This window comes from Jatropha curcas, chromosome 6 (genome assembly GCF_041381405.1).
Source record: "Jatropha curcas cultivar XTBG-Jc1 chromosome 6, XTBG_Jcur_1.0, whole genome shotgun sequence".
Classification (NCBI taxonomy): Eukaryota; Viridiplantae; Streptophyta; class Magnoliopsida; order Malpighiales; family Euphorbiaceae; genus Jatropha; species Jatropha curcas.
Genome location: NC_143156.1, coordinates 21,407,428 through 21,433,880, shown reverse-complemented (window position 1 = coordinate 21,433,880; position 26,453 = coordinate 21,407,428). Strand labels below are relative to the sequence as shown.

At 31.2% G+C, this 26,453-nt stretch overlaps 2 protein-coding genes across 7 annotated transcripts; one reads left to right on the top strand and one right to left on the bottom strand.

Moving 5' to 3' along the window:
- Nucleotides 1–398: 398 nt before the first annotated feature.
- LOC105636086 (uncharacterized) lies at nucleotides 399–9,830 on the bottom strand. 4 transcript variants are annotated; one of them, XM_089722979.1, is made up of 8 exons: nucleotides 9,665–9,830; nucleotides 8,351–8,685; nucleotides 7,142–7,618; nucleotides 6,520–6,669; nucleotides 4,429–4,503; nucleotides 4,025–4,072; nucleotides 1,806–2,236; nucleotides 399–1,240 (listed from the first exon to the last, which is right to left on the bottom strand). In XM_089722979.1, the coding sequence occupies exons 2-8, from the start codon at nucleotides 8,649–8,651 to the stop codon at nucleotides 632–634; spliced, it is 2,091 nt and encodes a 696-aa protein (XP_089579105.1). In that variant the 5' UTR covers nucleotides 8,652–8,685; nucleotides 9,665–9,830; the 3' UTR covers nucleotides 399–631. The 4 variants fall into 4 exon arrangements, with proteins under 4 accessions (XP_089579105.1, XP_089579107.1, XP_089579104.1 ...); XM_089722981.1 differs by having other exon boundaries at nucleotides 1,806–1,846; nucleotides 7,142–7,624; nucleotides 9,665–9,827; XM_089722978.1 differs by having other exon boundaries at nucleotides 7,142–7,624; nucleotides 9,665–9,825.
- A 7,210-nt stretch (nucleotides 9,831–17,040) lies between these two features.
- LOC105634313 (cytochrome b-c1 complex subunit 6-1, mitochondrial-like) lies at nucleotides 17,041–18,719 on the top strand. 3 transcript variants are annotated; one of them, XM_089723291.1, is made up of 5 exons: nucleotides 17,041–17,106; nucleotides 17,505–17,554; nucleotides 18,182–18,266; nucleotides 18,380–18,469; nucleotides 18,547–18,719. In XM_089723291.1, coding segments are annotated over exons 2-5 (210 nt in total). In that variant the 5' UTR covers nucleotides 17,041–17,106; nucleotides 17,505–17,552; the 3' UTR covers nucleotides 18,580–18,719. The 3 variants fall into 3 exon arrangements, with proteins under 3 accessions (XP_089579417.1, XP_089579418.1, XP_089579419.1); XM_089723292.1 differs by having other exon boundaries at nucleotides 17,106–17,211; nucleotides 17,500–17,554; XM_089723293.1 differs by lacking the exon at nucleotides 17,041–17,106 and adding an exon at nucleotides 17,158–17,294 and having other exon boundaries at nucleotides 17,500–17,554.
- The last annotated feature ends 7,734 nt before the right edge of the window (nucleotides 18,720–26,453 follow it).

The following is a 26,453-nucleotide window of genomic DNA, read 5'->3' as shown; positions in this document are numbered from 1 at the left end:
TCAGTTTGTTCTTGAAAAAATTGAAAACCCATATTCTTGAGGATGTTTATGATGATGATTTTTGGTATATTGAAATGCTCCAGCATTGTTATGAGTTCTTATTTCTATAATGAGAATGCATTTGGGGTTTATACATACGTTAATGCTTATTTTTAACATGTGTTAAATTGCAATGTAGGAAAGCTTGAATTTGATGGCTTTGCCTGAAAGCTACATTGTTCTCTTACAAAATGTATGTAAAGTTCATAAGATAAATGATGGGAATGTGGATATTACATGTTCTGAAAATTATAGCATAGAGAAAGATGCACACGTGACTTTAATGTTAGAAAGATTCACATTGTCTTATTACATCAACTAAACGCCTTTGCAACATAAAATTCAATAGACAAGGCCAATTCTGCTTCCTGAACATGCATAGTTCAATACCATGGCTTCATTTTTCTATCAAAGATGCCTGGTCCATAAGTAGATACAAAAATCTCAACAAGAAGAGGAAATTGCAATAATATAAAAAGGGTGACAGGTATGCTAGCCAAAAGAATCACATTGGCTTATTACATCAACTTAATGCCTTTGCACTATAAAATTAAATATAAAAGGCCAATTATGCTTCCTGAACACGCATAGTTCAATACCATGGCTTCATTTTTCTATCAAAGATGCCTGGCCCATAAGTAGATACAAAAATCTCAACAAGAAGGGGAAATTGCAATAATATAAAAAGGGTGTCAGGTATGCTAGCTAAAAGAATGATTGGAAGGACAAGTCTCAATTCTCCTTCTAGCATTATCATAAGAGTAGCACAAAAGGCTACCATCATGGCTGCAATAGAAATGAAGAGAGTAGAAAGACCAATAATCAACTTTGTAGGCAAAGATTTGAGAAAATCATCTTCTGAATAGCGTGATGTAAGGACTCCTAAGAACATTAACACTGATGTTGAGGAGGCAAAGAGAGAAATGGCATCGGATATTATAAATATCATAAATGATTTTTCATGTGCAAACATAGGAAAACCAGTTTCTTGAATGTTACCACCAGGAACTGTAAATGCTGCCGTGAACATTATAGTAATGATAAGTGCACCCACTACTGTACAGGACGTTGCTGTTTCTTTCATCCATTCTTCTCCATCTTTTATTAGCTCTTTATGGCTTTTAGAAAATATCTCACGAGCTCGTTCATTATCACTGTTGATGTATTCTTTATTCGAAGGAATCGAAATGCTTTCTACTTCCTGAATTAAAAACATTTTGCTATTGTATAAGTCAAACTATAATATAAAAAAAAAACTAACTTGTGAGCATAATTTCTCTCCCCATTCTTTTGAAGTTTAATTTATTTGAAATTTTTTATTGAAAACTAAATTTATGTGATTCAACATAACTTAAAAAATAACTTATCATCTAAAAAATTTACACTTCAAAAACTAATTCTACAAGGGATAGGAGTTCATTTGTATGTTTATATTGCAAATGTTTGGGAGTGTCACTACTTTGTGAGGAATAAGGAGAGCAAGAAAGTCCTTAGAGATCTTGACAATAAATCAGGAATCATATTATTAACCCCTTATTGTGTTCAACCATGAATAATAGTTGCTAAACCAGTCCTTCCTTCTGATTATAGATGAGGTAGAGCCTTTCCAAAGAAATTCAATATTTTAGAAAAGAGAAATATTCCATTAGAATGGTGAAAGAAAGTCTTATCCTACTTTCAGAATAGGTGAATCCTCTAGGTGTTTAGTCAGTTTACTTTGCTAATATGATATTGCAGAAATATTTAAACAAGTCAAGAAATATCACCTTATACCATTGTAGCTCTCTTTGCATCTGCAATGCTGCACCTGAGATGCCAGCAAGTCTATCAGGAGGTGCTAACTTGGCAGCCATATGTAAAATGGTGTTTTCGAACTCATCGGATCCAGAAATCAAAAGTTGCTTCCTGGAACCAAGCCCATATATAAGGCTAAAAACTTTTTCTTGCCGATATTGGATTGCATTCATAAGCATGTCTCTTGAATTTTTGTTGACGACAGTTAAAAGAATAGAATTGGCTTTGATCATCTCAATAACAACTTCAACAACTCCATGTCTGATAGCTTTAAAGAATGCATCATATATTCTTTTTTGTTTTAGTTTAGTGTCATCAATAGAAGATACGTGCTTGGCCATCAACTCTAGAATTTTAAGAGCATAGGTATGCCTTAATTTCCTATCGTAAATTTGCTTCAGTCCTATTTTCACATATAAAACCAAGCCAAAAGTGAAGAAATGCAGCAATCTAATTTAAATTGCAAGGATTTTTTTTTTTTTTTTTGAGAATATGAAAAAGAGTTATTTTACTCACAACCCCTAATTAATGTTCATATCTATATGTAAATTTAGTTTACTTATGTCATTTGAAAAGACCAATATGATCTCAATTAATGCATACTCAGCAATTAAAGATACAAAATTTTAAAAAATTTTAAATAATTAAAAAATTATTTGGTAGTTTATTTTTAATTTTTCCACTCATTTTCTCCAAGGAATTTAAATAATGACAAATAATTTTCTGTATTGGAGTAAAAATATTGTTTTTACGTTTTCAAAAATTATTTTATTTTAATTATTTTGAAATATAAAATATATCAAAAGATTTTATTTCTTGAACAAAATTGAGTATTTAGCTAACAAAAAAATAGTTTTAATTATGTAATAAAGCTAAAATTTAGGATTTTTAGTATTAAAAAAGGGTAGTGTTATTTCCAGAGCACTAATTGCTAACGCCAGACCAATAACATTCTATACAATATTACTTAACAAAATTGCCCCTTATTAAATATCCGTTTTCTTTTTAAGAACTCCCATAGGATTAAATTGCATACACAGTTGTCACTTGATGTTTGAATTCTCTCTTCTTCTTTTTTTTTTTGAAATGAATGCTTTTGACTCAGTTGCTATACTTAGTTCTCACACAAAGTTCTTGCAATAGCAAATTTATCTGATAAAAAAAAAATATATACGCAATTTGATAAGTTAAGAATGGATTTATAAAAAATTGAGGTAAGGTAATATTTCAATTGCTTTATAAAAGAGAGATGTATCTCAAATATTGATCCAAATTTATTTATGAAAAGATAAAAAGAATAAGAAAAGACAAGGCTTGAATACATATTTTCCCTTTTTAATCAAAGCATGGTATTTGTAAAGAAAGGATATGTTATTATGAAGTAAAAGAAAGCTTTGGACCAGAAAAAATGGTGTTGGTTTTGAGTGTGATGGTGATCCGAGCATTGCTACGACCACCGGACACCTAAATATACTCTATTGCTTTTCGCGAATTCCCTAGTATGCAGTATATGTTGATGATTAAAATTGAATTTGTTTAAATTGTCTACTTCTTTCTTTATATTTTTTTCTTTTTAAAAATTTGAATGAAATGTATAAAAAAGGAAGGACAGATGAGATAAATTCATTGAGAGGCAATTTCATCAAGTGATATTGTATAGAATGTTTTTGCTCTGACGTTAACAATTAGTACTCTGGAAATAACGTCACCTTTAAAAAATTATAGAATAATTTTTTTGAGGAAATTTGAGTAGAAAAATTTTTAAAAATTATTTTCCTTTTTAATTATTTAAAATTTTATAGAACTATTTTTCTCTTTAATTTATAAATATATGTTAATGGGTAGCAGTACCTAAAGGCAAATTGACACGTTTCTGACATAATGACTACACAATAAATAAATACTACAAAGATGTATTAATGTATTTATCAAAATAGTAATTTACTATTTAAAAGTTTAATAGCTGAGCAGTTTATGACATCAAAATTCATGGGGTATTCAATAGTTATCCTTTAATAAAGTTATTTTTCTTTTGAATGCTATGTTACAGGAGAGAGGGTGGGGGGAAATTGGGGGGGAAGAGAAGTACTCGAACTCTGGCACTATGAAAGTGGAAAGGTAGTCTTAACACTAGGTAATAAAGTAATTTGCCATTTAATAAAACAAAAGAAGAAATTAGAGATAACATTACCAAAAAAGTCTAGGACCTTTGAATTCAAACTCCGCGTTTCACCCTTCCCTGAAAAATTAAACAACTAAGTTAAACGTTTTTTAAAACAACCTAATTATATATATATAGATGAGTGTTTCTTGAGTCTTGGAGGTGGAATATATTTCAATTTTGTTGCTTAGATAAAGAATGCTCAACATAGCCGCCTTTTTTTAACTATGCTTCCTTTACTTCATTATTTAAGGTCTACTTGACAATAGTAACTGTTATGGTAGCTGTTAGCTGTTTGATACTAATTGTTACCTATCAACTGTTTAATATAGTGATTTAAAAAAAGTTTTCAATAAAAATAATTATTTGATTAACTATTAAATCTGAAATGACAAAAAAGGATAATGGAATGTTGACCTTAAATAAAATGTTACCTTGTTTGACATGATCATTCTCTGGAATGGCAATTCGAACATCACCAGGGGAAGCAGGTAGTTGCATATGAATACCTTCCATATAAAAATCATTAACTCATATTTAGTAACAAACACAATTTTGGCTAAAGCATTCCCAATACCTCAAACTTTGCGAATTGTTATAATTTCACCGTAAAAATGAACCTAATCCTCCAGACACTTCAATTTTAAATTTATATCACAATTACATCCTAATTATAAAATTGGTCAAACTAGAGACTAAAAATAATGTGAGGTCCCACATGAGTTAGTTAACTCAATTCAGTTAGCTAACGCACGGTTTTGTCCCGTAGGTAAAATGGGAAACTTCCCAGGAGGTCACCCATCCTAGGATTTCCGTTAAGCGAGCACGCTTAACCCTGGAATTCTTCCAACTCTCCAACCATTCCACCAAAAGGCGCCTCTAATGATTAGTTTCCCCCTTTTCGATGTATGATTTGATTCATTCATGTGTCCCACATTCCACTACCCTAGCTAGCCTGTCATCCTAGAAGCTAGCCAGGAGCTTCGCTCTACCCGCCCTCTTAGGATCGCTTTGCCGGGTTGGGATGTCACATTGGATTAATAATCATTGAATAGAAAAAATACTATGGATGATTACTAACAAAATCGGCAAGGAGACAATGGTGGAGGAGGGAAGTGGCTTAAGGGGATCGAGAAAAGTTGAGAGAGCAACTGCTTGGATAGACAACAAGTGGGTTTGAATCTTCTAAAACTCTAACCCGATTAATTGTGCCCACGATATTGTAAAATAGAGGTAGTCCTCCAGTGATTGCCGACAATGTTGGTGGAACCAAGCCGGTTCTTGAGGATCATGTTACGGTGTACGTCAGTAATGAGATAGAGTGGTTCATGGTGAGTACGAAGCTGCTTAACCACCCAATCTTCATTGACCTTTCTAAATTGGACTATGTATTTTCTCCTTTTAATTTCTTTTTCTTTATTGTTTAGATCCTTGAGATATGTATAAGACATCAAGAGATTCTTTTAGTTTTCACTGTAAATATGTTTTTGGCCTGATTATGTAGATCACAGTCGCTTTTGGATGTTAAAGTGTTTTTATTTTCTAGGGCTGTTTTTTTTTTTCCTTTGTAAAATCAAGGTATGAAGCTTTAATTAATTTTTACATACTCTCTTAAAACCTAATTTGAGTTGAATTTTACTCAAACAATTCTTGATCTATCTATTTGTTTGCATAAAGATGGAGGAAGAAAATAGCATATTCGGTCTGTGGAGGATGAAAGAAAATTCTTTGCTGTTTCAAATGTTGCATTTTACTGTAGCTAACTGATGTTGGGTTAGCCAACTCATGTGGGACCTATATTTACTAGTCCATCCTATTTTGTTTGCTTGTTATACCTTTTTTGGATGTTCCAACGTGTTTGCAAGATTTCTAAATTTAGATACGTAAACAATTAGTTTTCCTATAATAACATTTATGATTGTTCATTAAATGAAAGACTTTCATTAATATCTTAATGAGTTAAGGGTAAAAAATGACAAAATAACTTTTATTCACTAAATTCTTAATATGCATATTTTATCAAACCATGCAACAAAATGCGAGGGAGAGAGTATTTTCTATATCTCAATTTTGACCAAGTTTGCGATTAGGGTGCAATTATAACATAAATTTAAAATTGGAGTGTTCAGGGGGATTAAATTTATTTTGGAATGCAATTATAACAACTAGTATTATTTGGGGTGTTCGGAATGGTTTAGCGCACAGTTTTTTCCTTTTGTCATCAATCCCTTTATGTTTGTTCCTAATTCAAAACAAACATATCGTGGGTTCATATTTTTGTAGGAATTTCTTCATGCTTCGTGCAATGGAATGAAATTATAAAAATGACCTCAAAATAAAGGGAATTTTAATTAGTAAAACTTCTTAAAAATTAAAACCAAACCTAAAAATAGTTATTCTATATAAAACCAAACCAGAATTTAGTTTTGAAATCCAGAATCTTTAAAATTCTTGTAATTAATCTGAAAGAATAAACAAAGGAAAGGAGAAAGAGAAATGGAAGAGGGAGATGAAGAGGTACTGACAGGAATAGATCCATTGTTTCCAGAAGACATAACGGTTGCTGCTAGGAAATAAATCTTTGAGACAAGCCAATTCGACAAGTGGGGTGCTTCCATAACGTGTTCGTCTTGTGGCGAAGCTTGGGCAACGCTGGAGCAAATCCAAGGATATATCTGGTGTTTGTACAGCATTATCAAAATTAGAATTACAAGAGTTAAATCAAGTTTTGAAAGTAAAATTAATTATTATTTTGTCATTGAAAATTTTTTATTATAGACTTAAAAGAAAATTAATCAAGATTAATCCATTGTTTGGAATGAATGAATTCCATAGAATTGCATACAAATTCAAATATTTGTATTTGGTCTTTAAAAAAAAATGAAAAATTAAATTTTATGAATTCAATTCTATATATTTGAATATAGCTAAACTAAATTCTACTAAAAAAATTTAATTTTAGGAAATAAAACTAAATTTATTTTCAATTTTAAATTTATTACAAACTTGAAAAGTCCGTTTACAAGTAAATCCATTTATAAATGAATTTCACATTTTCAGTTCATCTATGAGCTCAATAATAATCTACCCCAAAACAATTACTGACTATGCAAGATTTGAAAATGACAATCACTCTTAATTACTTACCAAACATTTCGCTGAAAATTGAAGCATGAAGAAGCAAAGATCCAAAGGCTCCATTATCTTCAAGCAGTATTTCAAAAGGAGTGAGAGAGTATAAATACCGAGTTGTTTCCTTATGGCCATTATTACATGCTACTATTACTGGAAGATCACTGTCTGCAGCAATAGTAACCAGCTTCCTCGTCTTTCTCAACATGCATTCGGCAATTCTTGTTGCTCCAATAACAGCAGCAAAAATAAGAGCTGTCTCATTATTTTCATCAACTGCCTGTAATTCTTCTACTGACATTAACTCCACCAAAAACTCCACAATCTTTATGTTCCCAGCCCTTGTCGCAAGATGAAGCGCTGTTTCACCAAAACCTGAAACCTTTCTGTGTACTGTGTCTGAGTGAAGCTGAAGGAAGGTTTTCACGGAATTCAAGTCTCCTTTCTCTATAGCCTCCCGTAAAGGATGAAATTGAACGTAGGCATCGACCTCTGTTGCTGTCATTTTTTCTCAACTCATTAGTTAAGATGAGAAATGCCAAAGGAAGAAGAAATGTAAAGTACAAGTCTAATATTTTTGTTTCGCAAAACAAAATTTTCAGCCGAAGAATTTGAGTTTTCTATGAGATAAATAAATATTTCGGTGATTAGGGAATTGTTAGAGTGGGATTGACTTGGCTAAACCCACTCTATGATTTCATCTATGAACTAAATTAATGAAAAATAATTTTTTGTTGAAATAATAGTATTTCTAACTATTGATTGGAAAAAAAAAGGAATAAAGTAAAAAAATTTTTAAAAAATATTTATATAGATTACATTTAAATAAGTCTGATTCTATTGGAATTGTTGTTTGAACTGCTGACTAGAAAAGTAATTTGCTAGATGACATTAAAGTATATTTTAAAATTATTTTGCACGATGATGACGACAACAAGGACGATGACCACGACAAAAAAAAATTACAAATTAAAACTGTTTTTCCAAGAGCATCGTAAAATGATGTTTTTTTCAAAAAGCAATTTTAACCATAATATTAAAGAGACTAGAAGTGTGGCACCTCCAAGATATGTGATTAAGTCTCGAGTCAGATTAGTCGGTCCTTGTTAATAGGGTCGGATACCGGTGATTTCATAAAAAAATAAAAAAAAAATAAAAAAAAAGGAAAAAACAAAAGAAAAAAGAGACCCGTAGTCTTTAGACGTAGAAGAAGGAATGCATTACCTGGAGGTTTCACAGCTGGCTTTACCTCATTCATTATAGCCAAAGTTTCCCAGCAAGATTTAGCAGAATCAATCTCTCTGATGTGAGAAAATACCTCCAACGAACATGAAACATGAATTGCATGTAAAGCTGCAGCATTTTTCCTTGTCCAAGCCTTCAATTCAGCTTCATCCTCTTCCAGTTTCTCATTTGCTTCAATAACATCCCATAGATCATTAGCCAACAAATAGTTCTTCATCCAAATTCTCCAGTCTGCGTAATTATTTCCATCTAGATCTTCAAGGACAATTTTTGTTGCCATGTTTATCCTCTTGATCTTAGGATGTATGTTCAAACTGTCAATTGTCAAAAGCTTTGGAAGATCAAATAATTGTTGAACCACTGAAAGTTAGTTCTAAATAAACCCATAGCAAAACAACAACAATCAACAAATTGAATTGAGAGTGAAGTAATTGCTTTTCCTTATTCACTTTCTAAGGTTTCATTTGGGTTTGAGTTTAATGCCTGAGGATAAATGCAAGCTGGAAATAACAACATTTGCCTAAACTTCTCTTTAAGTTGTCTTGAAAAAGAATAACGTAAACAACAAACAAGCTCAAAAGTTTTTTGAAAGTTTGGACATTATTATGAAACTCATCACAAGCTTAGATGCCAATGTTCCCAAGAATGTTGGATGTAAAAAATTAACAGCAGCAAGAATTCTATAAAGAGAGAGGAGAAAAGGACGAAGTAAGTAGCAATTCGAGAGAGGAGAAAAGGACTAAGTAAATAGCAATTCAAGAAAATCAGAAGAACTTTAATGAGATTGACTTGTCTAGACCCGTATGAATCTACCCATGGATCAATGAAAAATGTGTTTTTCTTTTTTTTTAAGCGGAGCAATTTTTACTATATTTTCACTGGTTTGAGCTACGAGTGAGACCATAAAGAAGGAACAATTTTTAAAAAAATTTATGTTTTCATTTCATTAGTTTGGTGCATAGATGAAGTCATAGTCCGAATCTAAGTAAGTTTAACCTGAGAATGATATACCTAGATCTGGTCCATAGGTATACTGATAAACCAATTGAGAGTAAAACATACGTTTTGGTTAGAAAATTAATATAAACAAGTTCAAAAACTTCAAAGTTTAGACATAAAAATGGAATCAGAAGCTTAGATGCCTATGTTCCGAAGAATGTTGTATGCAGAAAATAACAGGAAGAAGTATATAAAAGAGAGGAGAAAAAGAAGAGGCACATACACATCACAAGAACCAACTAAATAGCAATTCAAGAATATTAAAAGAAACTCTAGTGTGCAGAAAGAACTTACATTATATGCAATAAACTTGGAAGGATGAGCAGTTGTAATGGGTTTTAGCAGTCTAATTCTTCCAACCGAACTCGTTAAAGCTGTAAGCTCAATTGCTTGTGAATAATAATTATTGACGCATATGATCCCACCAAAAAGGAAAAGTTCATTGGAATTAAATGCTTTCACTTTTCTTCTTTCGTTTCTTTCTTTCTTTTTGTTCTTGGCTTTTTGTGTTCCATCAATAATTGATTGACATCTATTCACAATGTAGGTACTGAACCAAAGTGCGCACCAATTCAGCTTTATTACTTTTTCTTTTTTTTAAAACTTTTTTGCTTCTCTTATCTTTTATATACAATTGATTGATTAGTGTTCACTCTTAGGGATGACAACCGATCAGATATCTACCTAAAATAAACTATCTAATTCTAAATCTCATTCTAAATTAAATATTAGAATCTATTTAGAAATTCCTTTTTAGTATCTAAACTCGTCCCAAATTCGATTATAATTACCTATTTAACTACTCGTTTAGCATTAAAAATATCTTTAATTTTCATTTTTTAAAAATAAAATGTAAATAAGCATTATAAAAATTTATTGTTTTGACATAATAAAAAATACAATATAAATATTAAATATAATTAATACATTGATTATAATTAAAAAAGGTGTCTATATATAAAATTTTCTTTTAAAAAATAATTATTTTAAATATTTTTTAAATGGATGACGGGTAGCAGGTACTGAACCCGATACAGATAATAAAAATATTACCTGAATTAGGTAAAATTATCATCCCTATCCACTTTGTTGCTATTTCTTTTTTTCTTTTGAATGTACGTATCTCATCCATGAGATTGGTAATGGAGTTACTATTGGTTTTATATGGAATAAAATGTGGAATGGAATCGATATTATAATATTTTTAACGAACAAAATTACATTTAAATGATTAAAATAATAAATAATTAATTTGAAATAATACCTATTATCAAATCTTTCACAATTAGAATTAAAAATTTGTTATTCACTGGATTGTCATAATTCATAAACCGTCTAATTGTACGGTCTTTAACAATATCCTCACCAATTGACAATGAAAAGAGTATAAAATGATTTTTGGACAATTTGAAAAGCAAAAAGTATTTTGAATTCTAACTCAAAATAATAACCAGATATTATTTTGTTGCTATAAAAGTCAAGTCTACATAGAGAGGAATGCGGGAAGTACTCATAATATATCCTAGTTAGAAATTATTAATTTAATCAATTAAATAAATAAATTATAATTAATTCACCTTTTAAAATATCTTATGTTTAAACCCAATAAGTTTTAGAAACGTTTATTCTGAGTACCTATTTAATATTTTAGATCAAAATTATAATTTTTTTATGAATTTTACTTAAAACTTATTTTTAATCAAATCCAACTTGATTTAATTTCTCATTTTTAATTTTTCATATACAATCCTTATACATGTGACCCATTAGGTTCCAAATATAATTAATTAAATTTATATTTGAAAGTTAAAAGTAATATCTAGCACCATAACAAGACTATCCAAATATTTGAAAAGTCTATAGTAGGTTGACTTAACCTTTTAGTGAATGATCTCTCAATATATTTAAGATCTATTCATCAATAATATTTTGATTTATTTCATTTAAGCATGGAACATGTCTGGTAAGTTAAATTATATTAATTCTTTTAGCAATAGTTATTGATTCATTGAATAAGATTTCAAATCCAATTTACTAATTTGATTTCATCTTGTGCAAGGATTTCATGATCAATACTAGTAGAGTTACTAGTATTGATCACTCATAGGATGATGAACCCATCTTGATCACTCAAGTCACTTTATACAATTTCTATTGATTAGCAGTTTTTATTATATTCGATCAATGCTATGTTGTGTAGTGTTTTTAATATCATAGTTGGTCATTTGTTTTTAACATGAATCAATTTTTCTTTTTACTTTAACTGATGTGTTTTATATTTTAAATTTTGATACTATTAATTCATAATTATACTAATTTCAAATTTTCATGTGTTGTTTGGTTAATATAATTATTTTATTTTATATTAATATTAATTATTATGTTAAATTATAGAAACTTTGAATTTCTAGCCCTTTTATATTACAAGCAAGAATTATATGTCATGAATAAGTGACGTTGAAATACATATGGATGCTATAGGTCTTATAGACAAATCAAAATTAGAAATAAAAAATCTAAGATAAAATGCATCAAGTTAATAATTTTCTTCTATTGAATATTTTATCTGTCTATTTTTCTTTGAAATGGTTTGATAGAAAACTATGCAATCAAAAGCTTATATTGATAGATGCATTTATCATTACAAGATCATAAAATTGTGAGTTATTATAATTATTATTATATATTAGTATATATATTCACAGGGTATAAATTTTGAGATTTGAAAGATTTCTTTGGGAATGATATTACTATTATTATTATTTTGGAGCCTATGTTCGTTTTTGATATTTATGCCTCGAGTATTCTTCTGCAGTAGCAATATCAAGAGAGAAGATTTTAAGATATATTTTGAATTTTCATGTCCTTTACATCATTAAGCAAAATAAAGAAATCTTAATAAAGATCATGAGACCAACCAATTGGATTTTGCTCCATTTTCTAAAGTAAATGGAATAAAATATAATATTAGATATTGAAATAATGAGATTCACCCAACTAGATTTGATGCATTCTCTGAAGTGAATGCAATAATATATGATATTGGACGTGGATGTGGATGTAAATAATGACAAAGATATACTTGTCATTGAGAATATTAAGGAGATCATAGTTGAAATAATAATTTTTGCAATTATGATAGCCATATAAATAAATCTTACCACCATAAGTGGTACAAATAATGTGAAATATATGGATATTAGTTATGTACTCATTGTACACTAAAATATTGAAAGGCAAATAAGTACACCAAAATATTGAAAGGCAAATAAAATTATGTATAATGCATTGAGTTCCAAAGATATTGATTAAATTAGATATCATATGGAGATAAAGATTAAATAAATATGGTTATAAATTAGAAGTTTACAAATCCAAGTATTTTATTATTTGGCATAATCGATTGGACCATACCGATCAATAATGATGCGAAAAAAAAAATTATCCTTATATGGATATTTATTAAAGAACCAGAAATTTCTTCAAATTTAATGAATTTTAATTCTTGTGTTCTCAAAGCAATTTTTTTGAGAACCGAACTCCTTGTTTATATATAGAGATATTGCTATTATGTATAATAATAATTATTCACATCAAACCAATAAGTTATTGTAAGTTTTTCCTCTTTTGATTATGGATCTATTTTAGAATTTATAGATCTTGACATTAAGGGGAGAAAATAAGTAGCTAAAAATACTAATAACTGAAAATAATTATTATTATCAAATTTTGATCATCTCACAAGGTTGTGTGAACTAGAAGTTCTAAAGATAGTTATTTTTCAAACTATTGTAAATCCATTGCTAGAATCTTATTAGAATTAAAGTCCTTGAATGATAAACTGCCTATGTTAATAAATCTATTGCACGCCTAAAACATGGTAGATTAATCAGTTCCAAGGACAAGAATCGTTGAAAATGAAAATGAGCAAATGTGTTATATGTGCAAATTCTAAAAAGAAAAATTTTAGAAAAATAAACTCCAAAAGAGACCTTAGACATGACTGATAAATTTCAAGAAGAAAATCAATTACCCAAAATCAATGAATTCGATGAAAATAATGAAATCTAGATAAGTTATGTCATGTCAAGGAAAGATTAAATCGATATAAAATAAATATCGACTATATTTTTTCGTATACTATAGCACTTAATATTGTGAAAAACGATGAGGATCTCGATTATAAACGTATTAAATATAGACATAAGATGATTGGCCAAAATGGATTAGTACAATTGAGATATAATTTATTTGAAAAGTAAAGTTTTTGGATTTGTAATCCAAACATTAAAACTTGTTATATAAAATGTTCACAAAGTATTCGCATTGATATAAATAGTGATTCCCTATTTATATGGCTCATTTGATATAGATATCTGTGTGAAAATCCCTAAAAGATTTAATTTGCTTGAAGAACAAAAATCAAATTCTCGAGAAATTATGTAGAGCTCTATATAGATTACTTGATAATAATAATCCTTGAAAGATTAAAACATGCTTGAGCATGCAAATTGAAACTCTGAAAATATATTCAAGTAAATTATAAAGATTTCTATACAAATTAAGAAAATCTGTCGCAAAGATGGTATAATCGCCTTAAAGAAATGACTATAGTAGAAAACAAATATATGATGTAATTCTATCATGTTTCCACTCTTTTTTTTTACAAAGTATTGGTATTTGTTTTATATGCTATTCTACTTAGAGTAAATTAATTAGTGAATACTTATTGATAGAATATATTCATTAGGTAAATTAATTCTATCATGTTTCCACTCTTCTTGACAAAGTATTGATATTTGTTTAATATGCTATTCTACTTAGAAGTAAATTAATTAGTGAATATTTATTGATAGAATATATTCATAAGAGAATTAAATATAATTTACCATTATTTTGATTTATGAAAATTATTAAAACCCCTGAAGAGCTTTCTAAAGATTATAATCTTTTCAAAGGAGAAATTTGAGATGAAAAAACTTGAAAATACAAAATTTTTCTCGTCCTGAAGAGTGAACATCTTATAAATGGAATTTACATCCATTAATCAATACATATAATCCAAAGGATCGAAATGATTATATATGGATAAAACTAATCCATTAGTGAAATTGATAATTGTGAGGTCATTTAATGAGATAAAGAACTAATTTCAACCTCCAAAAATGATGAAGAGCTCTTTAGTCCTGAAGTATTGTATCTTTTTACAATAATGAAATACTATATCTTGAAGTATCATAGTATCATATTGAGTATATATATTAAGGATCATTATACTCATAACAATTGATATATGATTTACATTTCTTTATTTATGAAAGACATCACAATTTATGAAGTAAGCCAGTAACGTATCCGATTGAAATTGATATTTTAATACGTAATATTAGCTATTCTAATCCGGTCTAATTACCTATCTTCTAATAGTGAAATCAAACATGAATTAAATCATTAAGTTTTGTGGTTTGTTTTGTGAATTCTTAACTTAAGGTCATTAACTTATGAAAACCCCTCATGAGTCAACCATATAGCTTCCACATCAAGTTATTATTCTCATGTAATTTATTACCCTATTCATATTAAAAACCCTTCTCCCGGTAGTGATTAATCAAATAAATCAATTCAGGAGAGAAACTCTGCTTGAAAGCATTAAGTGCAATAATAAATTATACTTTGAACAAAGAAAAACAAATCTAATTTTATAAATTGGAAAAGAATTTAAGCTACATCAAATCCTTAGTATGAGGATTTAGTTCGACATAGTAATCAAATAAAACTCAATAATACTTGAATCAAACTTCACAAACAATGTGAATAATGAAAAATAAAACAAGATTAAGAGTTTAGAAATAAGAACTAGACAACTGATACGCGGTTGGCTTCCTTGAATCTTGGCACAAATCTTGGATGCTTGAAGTATTTGAGAGAGAGAACTATGTAGAAAAATAATAGAACAAGAGATATCTCTATAATGAATGGTTCCTCTCTTTATATAAACTTCCTGGGAGAAAATCTGACTCCGTTTAGGAAATAGAATCCTTATTAAGTACGAAATCTTCTTTGGAGATCATAAACTGTTTAGGCTTGGATTTCTTCTTAATTAGGACTCTTCTTTCTTCCTAAATAGGCTTAGTTCTTGTTTTGTACGTCAGGAAAATATCTGAGGTGGGCCCATGTAAGTTAAAAAGACTGGCTTACGTTTTTAATTCAAGACAGCTTTACATTCGAAGCACGGGCGTGCGCCATAGCACGGGCAGGGCGTGCTAGGCTCTGACTTTTCCAAGATAAAATGAATCACGGGCGTGCTTAGGCAAGCACGCCCTGAGGTCCTTTAGGCACGGGCGTGCCGTGCTAGAGTCTGAGTCTCCACTTGATTTCCCTTAAGTTCAGCACAAGCGAGCTAATGTGCACGGTCTGGGTGTGCTAGATCCTGAGTGTTTTGCTTTATAGTGCTCTTTTCTGTGCCAAAACCCTGCAAATTTCTTTAAGATCAAGTGGATTATGATTCAAGGAAGCTTTAAACAAAATTATAGTTAAAACGAAGTAAAAATTAGTTAAAGTGATAAAAATTACTAAAATTCCAAATAAAAATTATATTAAAAATACTGTAAAAAATGACACCTATCACGTACAAAAGTACATACAATTTGCTTGCATAGAAAACAAGGTCCATATATTGTAGGAGATAATATTAAAATATTATATCTTGCCTGAAGGAATGGTACATTAAAGGAAAAGACAAGTAGTGATGTCTTCATCAGGGGGACAAATAAATTTTTAAAACACAAAGAATACTATTCTCTTTTTCCTTCACTAGGATTCTTTTCCACATGATTTTTTCCTAGTAAGGTTTTAACGAGGCATATTCTTCTTGTAATGGACATCCAAGGAGAAGTATTATACATATTATATTATATAATAGATGTCCATTAAGTTTATTAACGAAATTATTTATCTTCTACATAAGACATGTCATTTGGAATAAAGGTTTATGTCCTTTAGGATGAATAGTTATATCCTTTAATGTGTAAGGTTATGTCTTTTAGGATGAAAGGTTATATCCTTTCGTGTATAAGGTTATGTCTTTTAGATTGTATTTTGTATCCTATAAATAGTTCTTTAATCCTATGGATTGATAACTAAGATTCTAATACAAGAATTCAATTTCTCTCTATTATCTCTATATTATGTCTATTACATGTCGACATATATTCTCTATTTATTATATTTTATAACAAAAATGTTTCATTTTAATTTTATTATATATACATTCGACTGGAGGAATATAGTTTACACAGAAAGATATCCACATGATATTTAATTTAAATTATAAGAAGAAACACCACCTAGTGATTAGTCAAACATTGATTCTTAACAAACTAAATCGCGCATAAAATTATAATATAACTTCAAGTGGTGATTGAGATTTCTAATCCGTGATAGATATCAAGTTTGAGTCTTTTTAATTGAATATCAAATAATTTGGATACAGTATCAATATATGAATATGAAACAAAATATGTTTATTTCACATGAAAGTATTATAGTATCAATAATCATGGGCCAAGTATTTGACTAGTTCAATGGTCATAAAATTATGAGTATCCACACTTTCAAGGCACCATATAAGCATCTCTATGCTATATATAACCAAGTTTGTTAGATGATTTATACCAATTTGTTGCATTGTTGAAGCTCAAAGTTACATTGATACATATCAATTGGATAAAGGCAAGGTTTCTTAAGCTTTATATGTGTGTAATTTGTAAATCATAACTTCCAAATTTTTTATATCCCGTTTTGTAGCTTTTTTATCTCTCCCAAATCCTTCATTTCCATTTGTAAGCTCTAATTTTGTTAATCTACATTGTTTTTCCCTTTTTTCACAAAATAGGAAACTTGCATTAATTAGAGCAACTAAAAGGTGTGATCATGGAGATTAATACATTTAAATTTTAATAGTCATTCTTGATTCACTATAGTTTTATTGTTAATATGATATTGTTTTTGCTCGCGATTGAATTGTTATTTTGCAATTTTTTAATATTCATATGATTTTTGTTAATTCTTTTATGTGGATCAATATTCTTAATCATTGTAAATGATCAATTTGTATTTTTCTTATGCAGGAAAGACACCTTTGAACACTTAGTAAATTCTTGTACCATTCAATTTAACTTCTATGTAAGCTTATATACTCTTATAGTTAAGGTTATTCATTTAATAGCATTGTGCTTTGTTTTGTGTAATTAATGAAAATTACTTACCTAGTTTCGGTATATGGGACTACCTATATGTCAAACAAATTAAAAATTGTTATTGCAAAAAATGTTTATCATTTAGGACTCTTTTTTTGTCCTTTTTTTTGAGTAAATAGTCAGCAATTCCCTCGTTTGTTCTATATGTCTGCATTAGATTAACCCACCCATATAACAAGTGTAGGTAAGTTTTTTATGTTATTAATATATCAACATCAATCATAGTTGGGGATGGGTTGCATAACCCTTCCTAAATAAGGCGTCATGTATAATATTAAAAATTATTAGGTTTGACTATTATAAGTTGACCTTATATAAGAATAAATATGTTAGTCATTACAATTAATAACTATATAAAGTCAAACATATCAATAATAACTATATTTATCTCGATAAAATTTTAAATTAACAACTAATAGTTTCATTCTTATATAAAAGGTTGAGCTTATAGTACTTTCATCCAAATTGTTATATATATAAAACTTCTTTTTGTTTTGAATTCTAAAATTTCCTAATTTGTTTATTTATATCTATATATTTTAATTAAATTTAGGGCGGATGAAGAATTTGTTGATCAAAAGAAATATCTGGAGGACTTCTGCAAGCCTAAATGTGTGAAGCCTTTAATTGAATATGAGGTAAAATACTTTTATATTAAAAGGTCTAATATAAAAGGAAAATACTTTCAATTGGGAATTTATTATTTTTCTTCATTGTTACTAAAAGGAAAATGCTTTTCAACTTAATACAGGCATGTATAAAGAGAATAGAAGGAGAAGAACTTGGGCTAAAGCACTGTACTGGGCAATACTTTGATTACTTGTATTGTGTTGATAAATGTGTAAGTGTTGGTTATTGTTGGAAAAATTTTAGAGTTTTGACACATGGCATCATCTAATTTAGCGTTTGACAATGCAGGTTGCACCAAAGCTATTTTCAAAAGTAAAGTAACTGAAAGGCCTCCTCAAAGACCACTTTCTTTATGTTCATATATTTTACAAGTGAGCTGACTGACAATGATTTTTTACAAGTGTACGAAATCGCAACAAGTAATAAAGAATGAGTGGAGTACCATTCCCACGAGGATTGTATACCAAGTACCAAAATTATGTCAACTTACTATTATTTAAACGGAAATCAGGGGAATCATTTTAAGAAATTAACTTCAACAAATAAAAGAGAATAAAAAGAAATTAAGTAAGACAGTTTTTTTGATAATAAGAAATCAAGGATTAAAAGCTACTAGGGATTTTGACTTCACTTAATTCTATCTAATTTATTTTATTACTTTTATAATCAATTTTAATTGTTTAAGTAGGAGAAACAACCCTAAAATTAAACAATTTTAATTATTAGCTATTTTAACTTGACCTAATTATCTATCTTCCAATAGTGCAATCAAACATGAAATAAATCATTAAGTTTTATGGTTTGTTTTGTGAATTCATAACGTAAGGTTATTAACCTATGAAAACCCTTCCATGAGTCAAACCATTTAGCTTCCGCATCAAGTTATTATTCTCATATAATTTATTACCTTTTTCATATCAAAAACCCTTCTCTCAATAGTGATTAATGAAATAAATCAATGCAGCGAGAAACTCTGCCTGGGAGCATTAAGTTCAATAATGAACTATACTTTGAACAAAGAAAAGCGAATCTAATCTTATAAATTGGAAAAAAAAATTAAGCTACATCAAATCCCTAGTATAAGAATTTATTTGGACATAGTAATTAAATAAAACTCAATTAAACTTGAAAATAATTCCATAATCAATGTGAATAATGAAAAGTAAAAAACAAGATTAAGAGTTTAGGGATAAAAATTAGCCAACAAATAATATGGACGGCTTCCTTGAATCTTGACACAAATCTTGATTACTTGAAGTCTTAAAGAGAGAAAAACAATAAAACAAAAGATGGTATATCCCCCGATCCCCTACACCGAATGGGTTCTCTCTTTATATAGACTTCTTGGGAAAACTCCGACTTCATTTAGGAAATAGTCTTTATTGAGTAGGAAATCTCTTGGAGATAGGAGGCTGTTTAGGCTTTTAATTTCTTCTCAATTAGGACTCTCCCATACGTCTAAATAAGATTTAAACTTGATTGGCACGTTAGGAAAGTATCTCATGTGGGCCCATACAAGTGGTAGGGACTGGGCTGACGTTTTCGGCTCAAAACGAAACTCAATTTTTAGCACGGGCATGCCATCGGGCATGGTCTGGGTGTGTTGGAACCTGAGTTCTAAGGTAATCGGAGCACAAGCCGTGCTCAGGTGAGCACGCTCTGAGATAAATTTGTGGCACGGGCGTGCTGGACCGGACGGCTAAGGCGTGCTAGGCACTGAGTTACTAGGATGGATGCAGCATGGGCCGTGCTTAGGTGAACATGCCTTTGAATCGATATCATTCTGTGGCACGGGCATGCCATATAGCACGGCTAGGGCGTGCTAGGCTCTGAGTCTCCAAGCTGATTTTTCCTTGATTCCTGCATGGGCGGGCTGGGCTGCACGGCCAGGGCGTGCCAGCCTTTGAGAGTTTTGCTTACTTTGCTCTTTTCTGTGTCAAAATCCTACAAATGTCTACAAGATCAAGTGAATTATGTTTCAAGGAAGCTTTGAACAAAAACATAACTAAAACTGAATAAAAACTAACTAAAGTGATTAAAACGACTAAAAATCCTAACAAAAACTATATTAAAAATATTATAAATATAACACCTATCATAATTCCCCAGACTTAAAATATTGCTTGTCTTCAAGTAACAAAACTAAAAATAAAAGAAAAACAAAAGCTAAAACAAACTAATAAAGCTAACTTGATATGGTTGGGGATAATTATTCACAACTTAAAAAGTATCAAAAATTCTAATCATGAGAATGAATCAAATGTTTCCTTTGCTACTTATATTCTTAGGAAAAATCCAATTATCAACAAAACACATTCTTTAATTTAATCATGAGTTAATAAGATTTTCAACACCAATTTATTCAACCTATGACAAATAGAATATGAATTTTCACAGAAATTATTTAACCTCTAAATAAGATGTTTTAACAATATAAATCCAACATTCCCATAGGCAAAATTAGTAATCCATTTTTCACAATTGAAATGCACACAATCAGAAAGATTAAAAAATATTTATTTAAGTTATAATGGGGTCCTTAGAGGTATAATTTTAGCTAAACAAAGGAGAAGGATAAAAGGATAGACAAAAAGTGCAAACAATGCAAAATATCAAGATTTTCATCACATCAAAACAAATTTTTATTTGTAAAGGGAGATTATCTTGAAGTTCTTCACTAACTCAAAATTATAGACACTTTAGCAAGGTTTCTTCATAATATATTTATTGATAACTTTTCCTTACTTCAATTCCCCAAACTTGAATTTTTGATTAATTGCTTCTTTTACAAGGCGTTTCTCTTTGAGTTTTTCTACTTGCTTCACTTACTAGTATTAATGGAATTTTCTACCTTTTGTTGCTATGTTTTAATATGAATCAAATCCTTCAATTATACATTATTGCACTCATGGTAAGAATTTAAATTGGTTTAATGGTTAGGTTTAATAAGGGTGAACAAGAAAATTTTTGGTCATAATTTAACTTAGGTGGCCTAGGCTAAATATGGAGTTCAACAAAGAATGCCTAAATAATCTCTTTCTAAATGTAAGCATTTGAAATTTTGCCTCAAAGGGAATTCTAATTTGTTATAGAAATGCCAAGGTTAAATAAATTTTAATTAAAACATACTTATATATCATAAAATCACACAAAAAAAAAAATCGTTTTCTTGATCTTTAAAAACAAATAGTTAAACCAAACAATCATGTTAAGTAAAAAAAAAAAAAATTTAAGCTCAAAAGCAACTAGCTTCGAAAAACAATTGAATTCATCACGAGTTCATAGATTATGATAATTTCCAAGCTTGCTCATAATTATTTCAACCTTATTAAACTAATGAAACAAATAAAACTAAAATTTTAACTAAAATTTCCCTTCCCCCAACTTAATCTAGCACATTGTCCCTAATGTGCTTAAAATCAATTCCCCAATCTTATCATATTATTAAGAACGTGCCAAAAGAATATGAGAGCTCAGAAACATTACCACTGACAGCGTTTTTCGCAAGTGTACGAAATCGCAACAAGTAATATAGAGTAAGAGAGTATCGTATCCACAGGGATTGTTTATCAATTACCAAAATTATGTTAACCTATTATTATTTAGACGATGATAAGAGAGAATTGCTATAAGGTAAATAAACTTTAAAGTAAAAACAAAAGAGATCAAACACAAAATTCAGGTGAAAAGAAATCAGAGAATTAAGCTACTAGGGAATTTGATTTCACTTAATTCTATCCAGCTTATTCTATTAGTTCATTAATCAACTTTAATTATTCAAGTAGGAGAAACAACCCTAAAGTTACTAACAAGCTCTCCCGATTTATTGTTAGCTATTCTAATCCAGTTTAATTTCCTATCTTTTATGTAACATCCCTTCCCGGTCCACCCGTAAACCCGAATAAACCGAGCCGAGACGCTACAAACTGGTTGACTGAATGAACTGACATGCTGAAATCATAATGTATAATGAATCTAATATCATGCTGAGATTGCTTATAGTAATAATGTACTGAATATTTACAAGACATGATACTAATTACAAAATGGATTGGGCCCAACTGTGTGCCCTGTACATGCCATAAAAAGAATAACAAAATGAGTTTCTACCCTGAAGACCGAGTCTTCTATAGATGAACGGCAGCAGTTGTAAACGGACCCTCTACGGACTAGTCTCAAAACCTGCGAGTTAAACAGGTAACTCGCTGAGCAAATAAAGCTCAGTGGATATCTCAACATAAAACAACAATAAGCACACATATAAGCAAAAAGCATTATGTAAGCACATATAATCACACATAACATGCGGCTTTCATTTTACCTTAATGATCTTTCTTACTGTTTATTTTACTGTATGATTCATGCAATAGCAAGTTAAAATATCTGTATGGCTCCATAAGGTTATAGTGAAACCGAGGTGATAAGAAAAACTGTATAAACTGGATGAATACTGTATACTTGGCTGCTATGGCCCATATAATCATATCCACTCAACGGCCTGTAGCCGGAGTAACAAACTGTATGAGGCGCAGATCTGCTATCCTATGTCGCGACATGGCCTTATCGACATGGTTTCTACCTAACCTCAATGGAGCATAATGTTGGTATGTCAAATGTATAACACAACATCATAGTAATAGTTCATCACTTCATAAATTATAATGTTCATATGATTTCACATCATTTGCATGCTTGGATGTTGTTTTGATACCTGTTCTAATGTTGTCTTTTTGTTTTGAAATGATTGGATGCATACAAGTTGAGCAAAGAACCCAATTACATAGAAAAAGAAAGTCCAAAAATGCAGGAAAAACCAAGTCGCGAGCGCGCCTGTGGAAGTCGCGAGCGCGAGATGCAGAAAATAAGAGACAGTGTGTTATCAGGCACAAGTCGCGATCGCGTACTTGAAAGTCGCGAGCGCGTAGTGTGCCAAATGAGAGACAGTGAGTTTTCATGCCAACTACGCGAGCGCGCACTTGAGAGTCGCGATCGCGTAATATGCCAATTGAGAGTCAGTGTGTTTCTGGCTGAAGTTGCGACCGCGCAGCACAAGTCGCGAGCGCGCTTGTGTGATTCGCGAGCGCGAGATGCGCACACTGAGAGTCAGAGAGCTTCTGGCCAAAGTCGCGACCGCGCATGTGATCCTCGCGAGCGCGAGTTGTGCAATTGAGAGTCAAAGAGCTACCTGACTCAAGTCGCGAGCGCGCAATGGGAAGTCGCGAGCGCGACGTGCTTTCCAGCATGCGCGAGCGCGCGACGTGATTCTATGCAGTCTGTATTCTTTTGGCCATAACTCTCAATATACAACTCCAAATTGAATGATTCCAAAACGCGTGTAAAGTTAACACAAAAAGGAGCAAATAACTCTTCTGTGACGATTCCTAATTCCATCATTAAATGGGTTCAAAATCAAGATGAAGTTGCTGGTAAAATTTCCAGTAAACTCTGTTTCCACTTCATATATTCATCCCCTGTTTTCACATCATGTCCACTCTTCTCACTCAACAATAAGCAACATATCATCTCACTAGCAACACACCACACAATTTACATGCAAAGAAAATAGTAAACAACATGAGATATCAAACCTTGACGTCAAAAGCTTGACCTCTGTTTCAACTTCTCTTTTCTGCACCTTTTGAACTTTCTTCTCCTATACACAAGAATTCTCATAACTCATCTCCAATAGAACTAAATGAAATAGGAAATAACATCACACTTCAAGGAATTCTACTTACTTGAAGTTGACTTACTGCTTAACTATGTCGACAATTGAAAGAAAATGGGCGGGACAAGTAAGAAGAGAAGGAGAAACGGGAAAATGGGAAAGTGAGTTGATAAGAACGGGTAGTCTCTAGATGAAATGACTTGGCTGTGTAAACTCCCCAATTGGTACCTCAAGTGTACAAAGGCTACAACTTAATACACAAGCTGTATATGTTAATGCAAACAAGTCCTAACCTTTATGCAAATAAGTCCACTTCTAATCTCTTTCTACCCCAACCAGGTTTGGTTCAACTCGACTCAACTCGATGCAAGACTCGACTCAATGCAAAGACTCAACTCGGTAGGATGTCACAATTCTCCCCTCCTAAATAAAAACTTCGTCTCGAAGTTTACCTGTTGTGAACAACTGCGGATACTACTGTCGCATGGTTTCTTCAGATTCCCAAGTTGCTTCTTCTGTCTTATGATTCCTCCAAAGAACTTTTACCAATGCTATTTTCTTGTTCCGCAGTTCTTTCATTTCTCTTGCTAGGATCTGAACTGGTTCTTCTTCATAAGTGAGATCCGGCTGAATGTCAATCTCTTCTGCTGATAACACATGTGATGGGTCTGATCTGTATCTCCTTAACATGGATACATGAAAAAACATTATGAATCCGGTCTAAGGTTGAAGGTAATGCTAGGCGATAGGCCAATGGTCCGACACGTTCAACAATCTCGTATGGACCAATGAACCTAGGGCTAAGCTTACCCTTTTGTCCAAACCTTAGCATCTTCTTCCATGGTGAAACTTTCAGAAATACTTTATCACCGACCGAATACTCAATATCCCTTCTCTTTAAATCAGCATAAGACTTCTGTCGATCACTTGCTTCTTTCAGCCGTTTTCTGATAATCTCTACTTTCTCTTCAGTTTCTCTAACCAAATCTGGACCCAAAATCTTCTTCTCACTAAGTTCTGTCCAACACACAGGTGTCCTGCATTGTCTACCATACAATGCTTCATATGGTGCCATTTTAATGCTCGATTGGTAGCTGTTGTTGTAGGCAAATTCCATGAGAGGTACATATCTGTCCCAACTGCCTTCAAATTCTATGACACATGCTCTCATCATGTCTTCCAGGATCTGTATGACTCTCTCTGATTGACCATCTGTTTGAGGATGAAATGCAGTGCTGAAATGCAATTTCGTTCCTAATGCTTCCTGCAGTTTACCCCAAAACTTCGATGTAAACCTTGGATCACGATCAGATATAATGGATGATGGAACTCCATGTAGTCGAACTATTTCTCTAACATAAATTTCGGCTAACTTGGCTAGAGAATAGTCCATCCTAACTGGTAAAAAGTGTGCAGATTTAGTTAATCTGTCCACAATCACCCATACTGCATCATGCTTCCGCTGCGTCTGAGGTAATCCAGTAACAAAATCCATCGTGATCTGATCCCACTCCATGTTGGCCCTGTTATTGGATGAAGTAACCCAGATGGCAGTTGATGTTCTGCTTTTACTTGTTGACATGTTAAACATCTTGTTACAACATGTACAATATCGTTCTTCATGCCCGGCCACCAATAGCCTTTCTTCAAATCTTGATACATCTTGGTACTACCGGGATGCATTGCATATGGACTGTTATGAGCTTCATGCAGAATCCTTTGTCTAAGCTCTCCTGTCTGCGGTACAACAACTCTGTCTTCATAGAATAAGACTCCACTGTTATCCAATCTGAATTTCCCACCATGATCTTCCTGTACTTGTTTCACCCATAGTGCTGTTTGTGCATCTTTCTTCTGTGCTTCTGCAACTTCCGGAACCCAAGATGGCTGTATTTGCATCTGTGCTAGAATCACTCCCTGCTGTTGCAACTCCATGCGAATTCTCATTGCTTTCAAAGCAAACAATGATTTCCTGCTAAGGGCATCAGCTACCACATTAGCTTTGCCCGGATGGTAATTAATGACATAATCATAATTAGCCAGAATCTGCATCCACTTCCGTTGTCTTGAATTCAAATCTTTCTGTGTTGGTAAATACTTTAAACTTTGATGATCCGTGTAAATGTGACACTTTTCACCATACAGATAATGTCGCCATACTTTGAATGCTAGAACAATAGCTGCCAGTTCTAAATCATGGGTTGGATAATTCAATTCATGTGGCTTTAACTGTCTGGAGACATAAGCTCTCACCTTCCTGTCTTGCATAAGTACACATCCTAACCCAATATGAGAAGCATCACTGTAAATCTCAAAGTCTTTACCTGACACTGGCTGGGTCAACACTGGTGCTTCTGTCAACTTTTTCTTCAAAGTGTCAAAACTCTGCTGACATCTATCATCCCATTGAAATACAACTGCTTTCTTCAATAATCTTGTTAAAGGTGATGAAATGATAGAGAATCCCTTTACGAACCTTCTGTAATAACCGGCTAAACCCAGAAAACTGCGAACTTCTGTAACATTT

Excerpts from the sequence above, each read along its gene's own strand:
- LOC105636086 (XM_089722978.1), bottom strand. The coding sequence starts at position 8,651 with ATGGCAACAAAAATTGTCCTTGAAGATCTAGATGGAAATAATTACGCA. Across the intron at positions 2,237-4,024 it reads AAAGGTCCTAGACTTTTTTG|GACTGAAGCAAATTTACGAT; the intron begins GTAATGTTATCT and ends ATGTGAAAATAG. Across the intron at positions 1,241-1,805 it reads GAGAGCTACAATGGTATAAG|GAAGTAGAAAGCATTTCGAT; the intron begins GTGATATTTCTT and ends TTTTTAATTCAG.
- LOC105634313 (XM_089723291.1), top strand. Across the intron at positions 18,267-18,379 it reads AGCCTTTAATTGAATATGAG|GCATGTATAAAGAGAATAGA; the intron begins GTAAAATACTTT and ends AACTTAATACAG. Across the intron at positions 18,470-18,546 it reads TGTATTGTGTTGATAAATGT|GTTGCACCAAAGCTATTTTC; the intron begins GTAAGTGTTGGT and ends TTGACAATGCAG.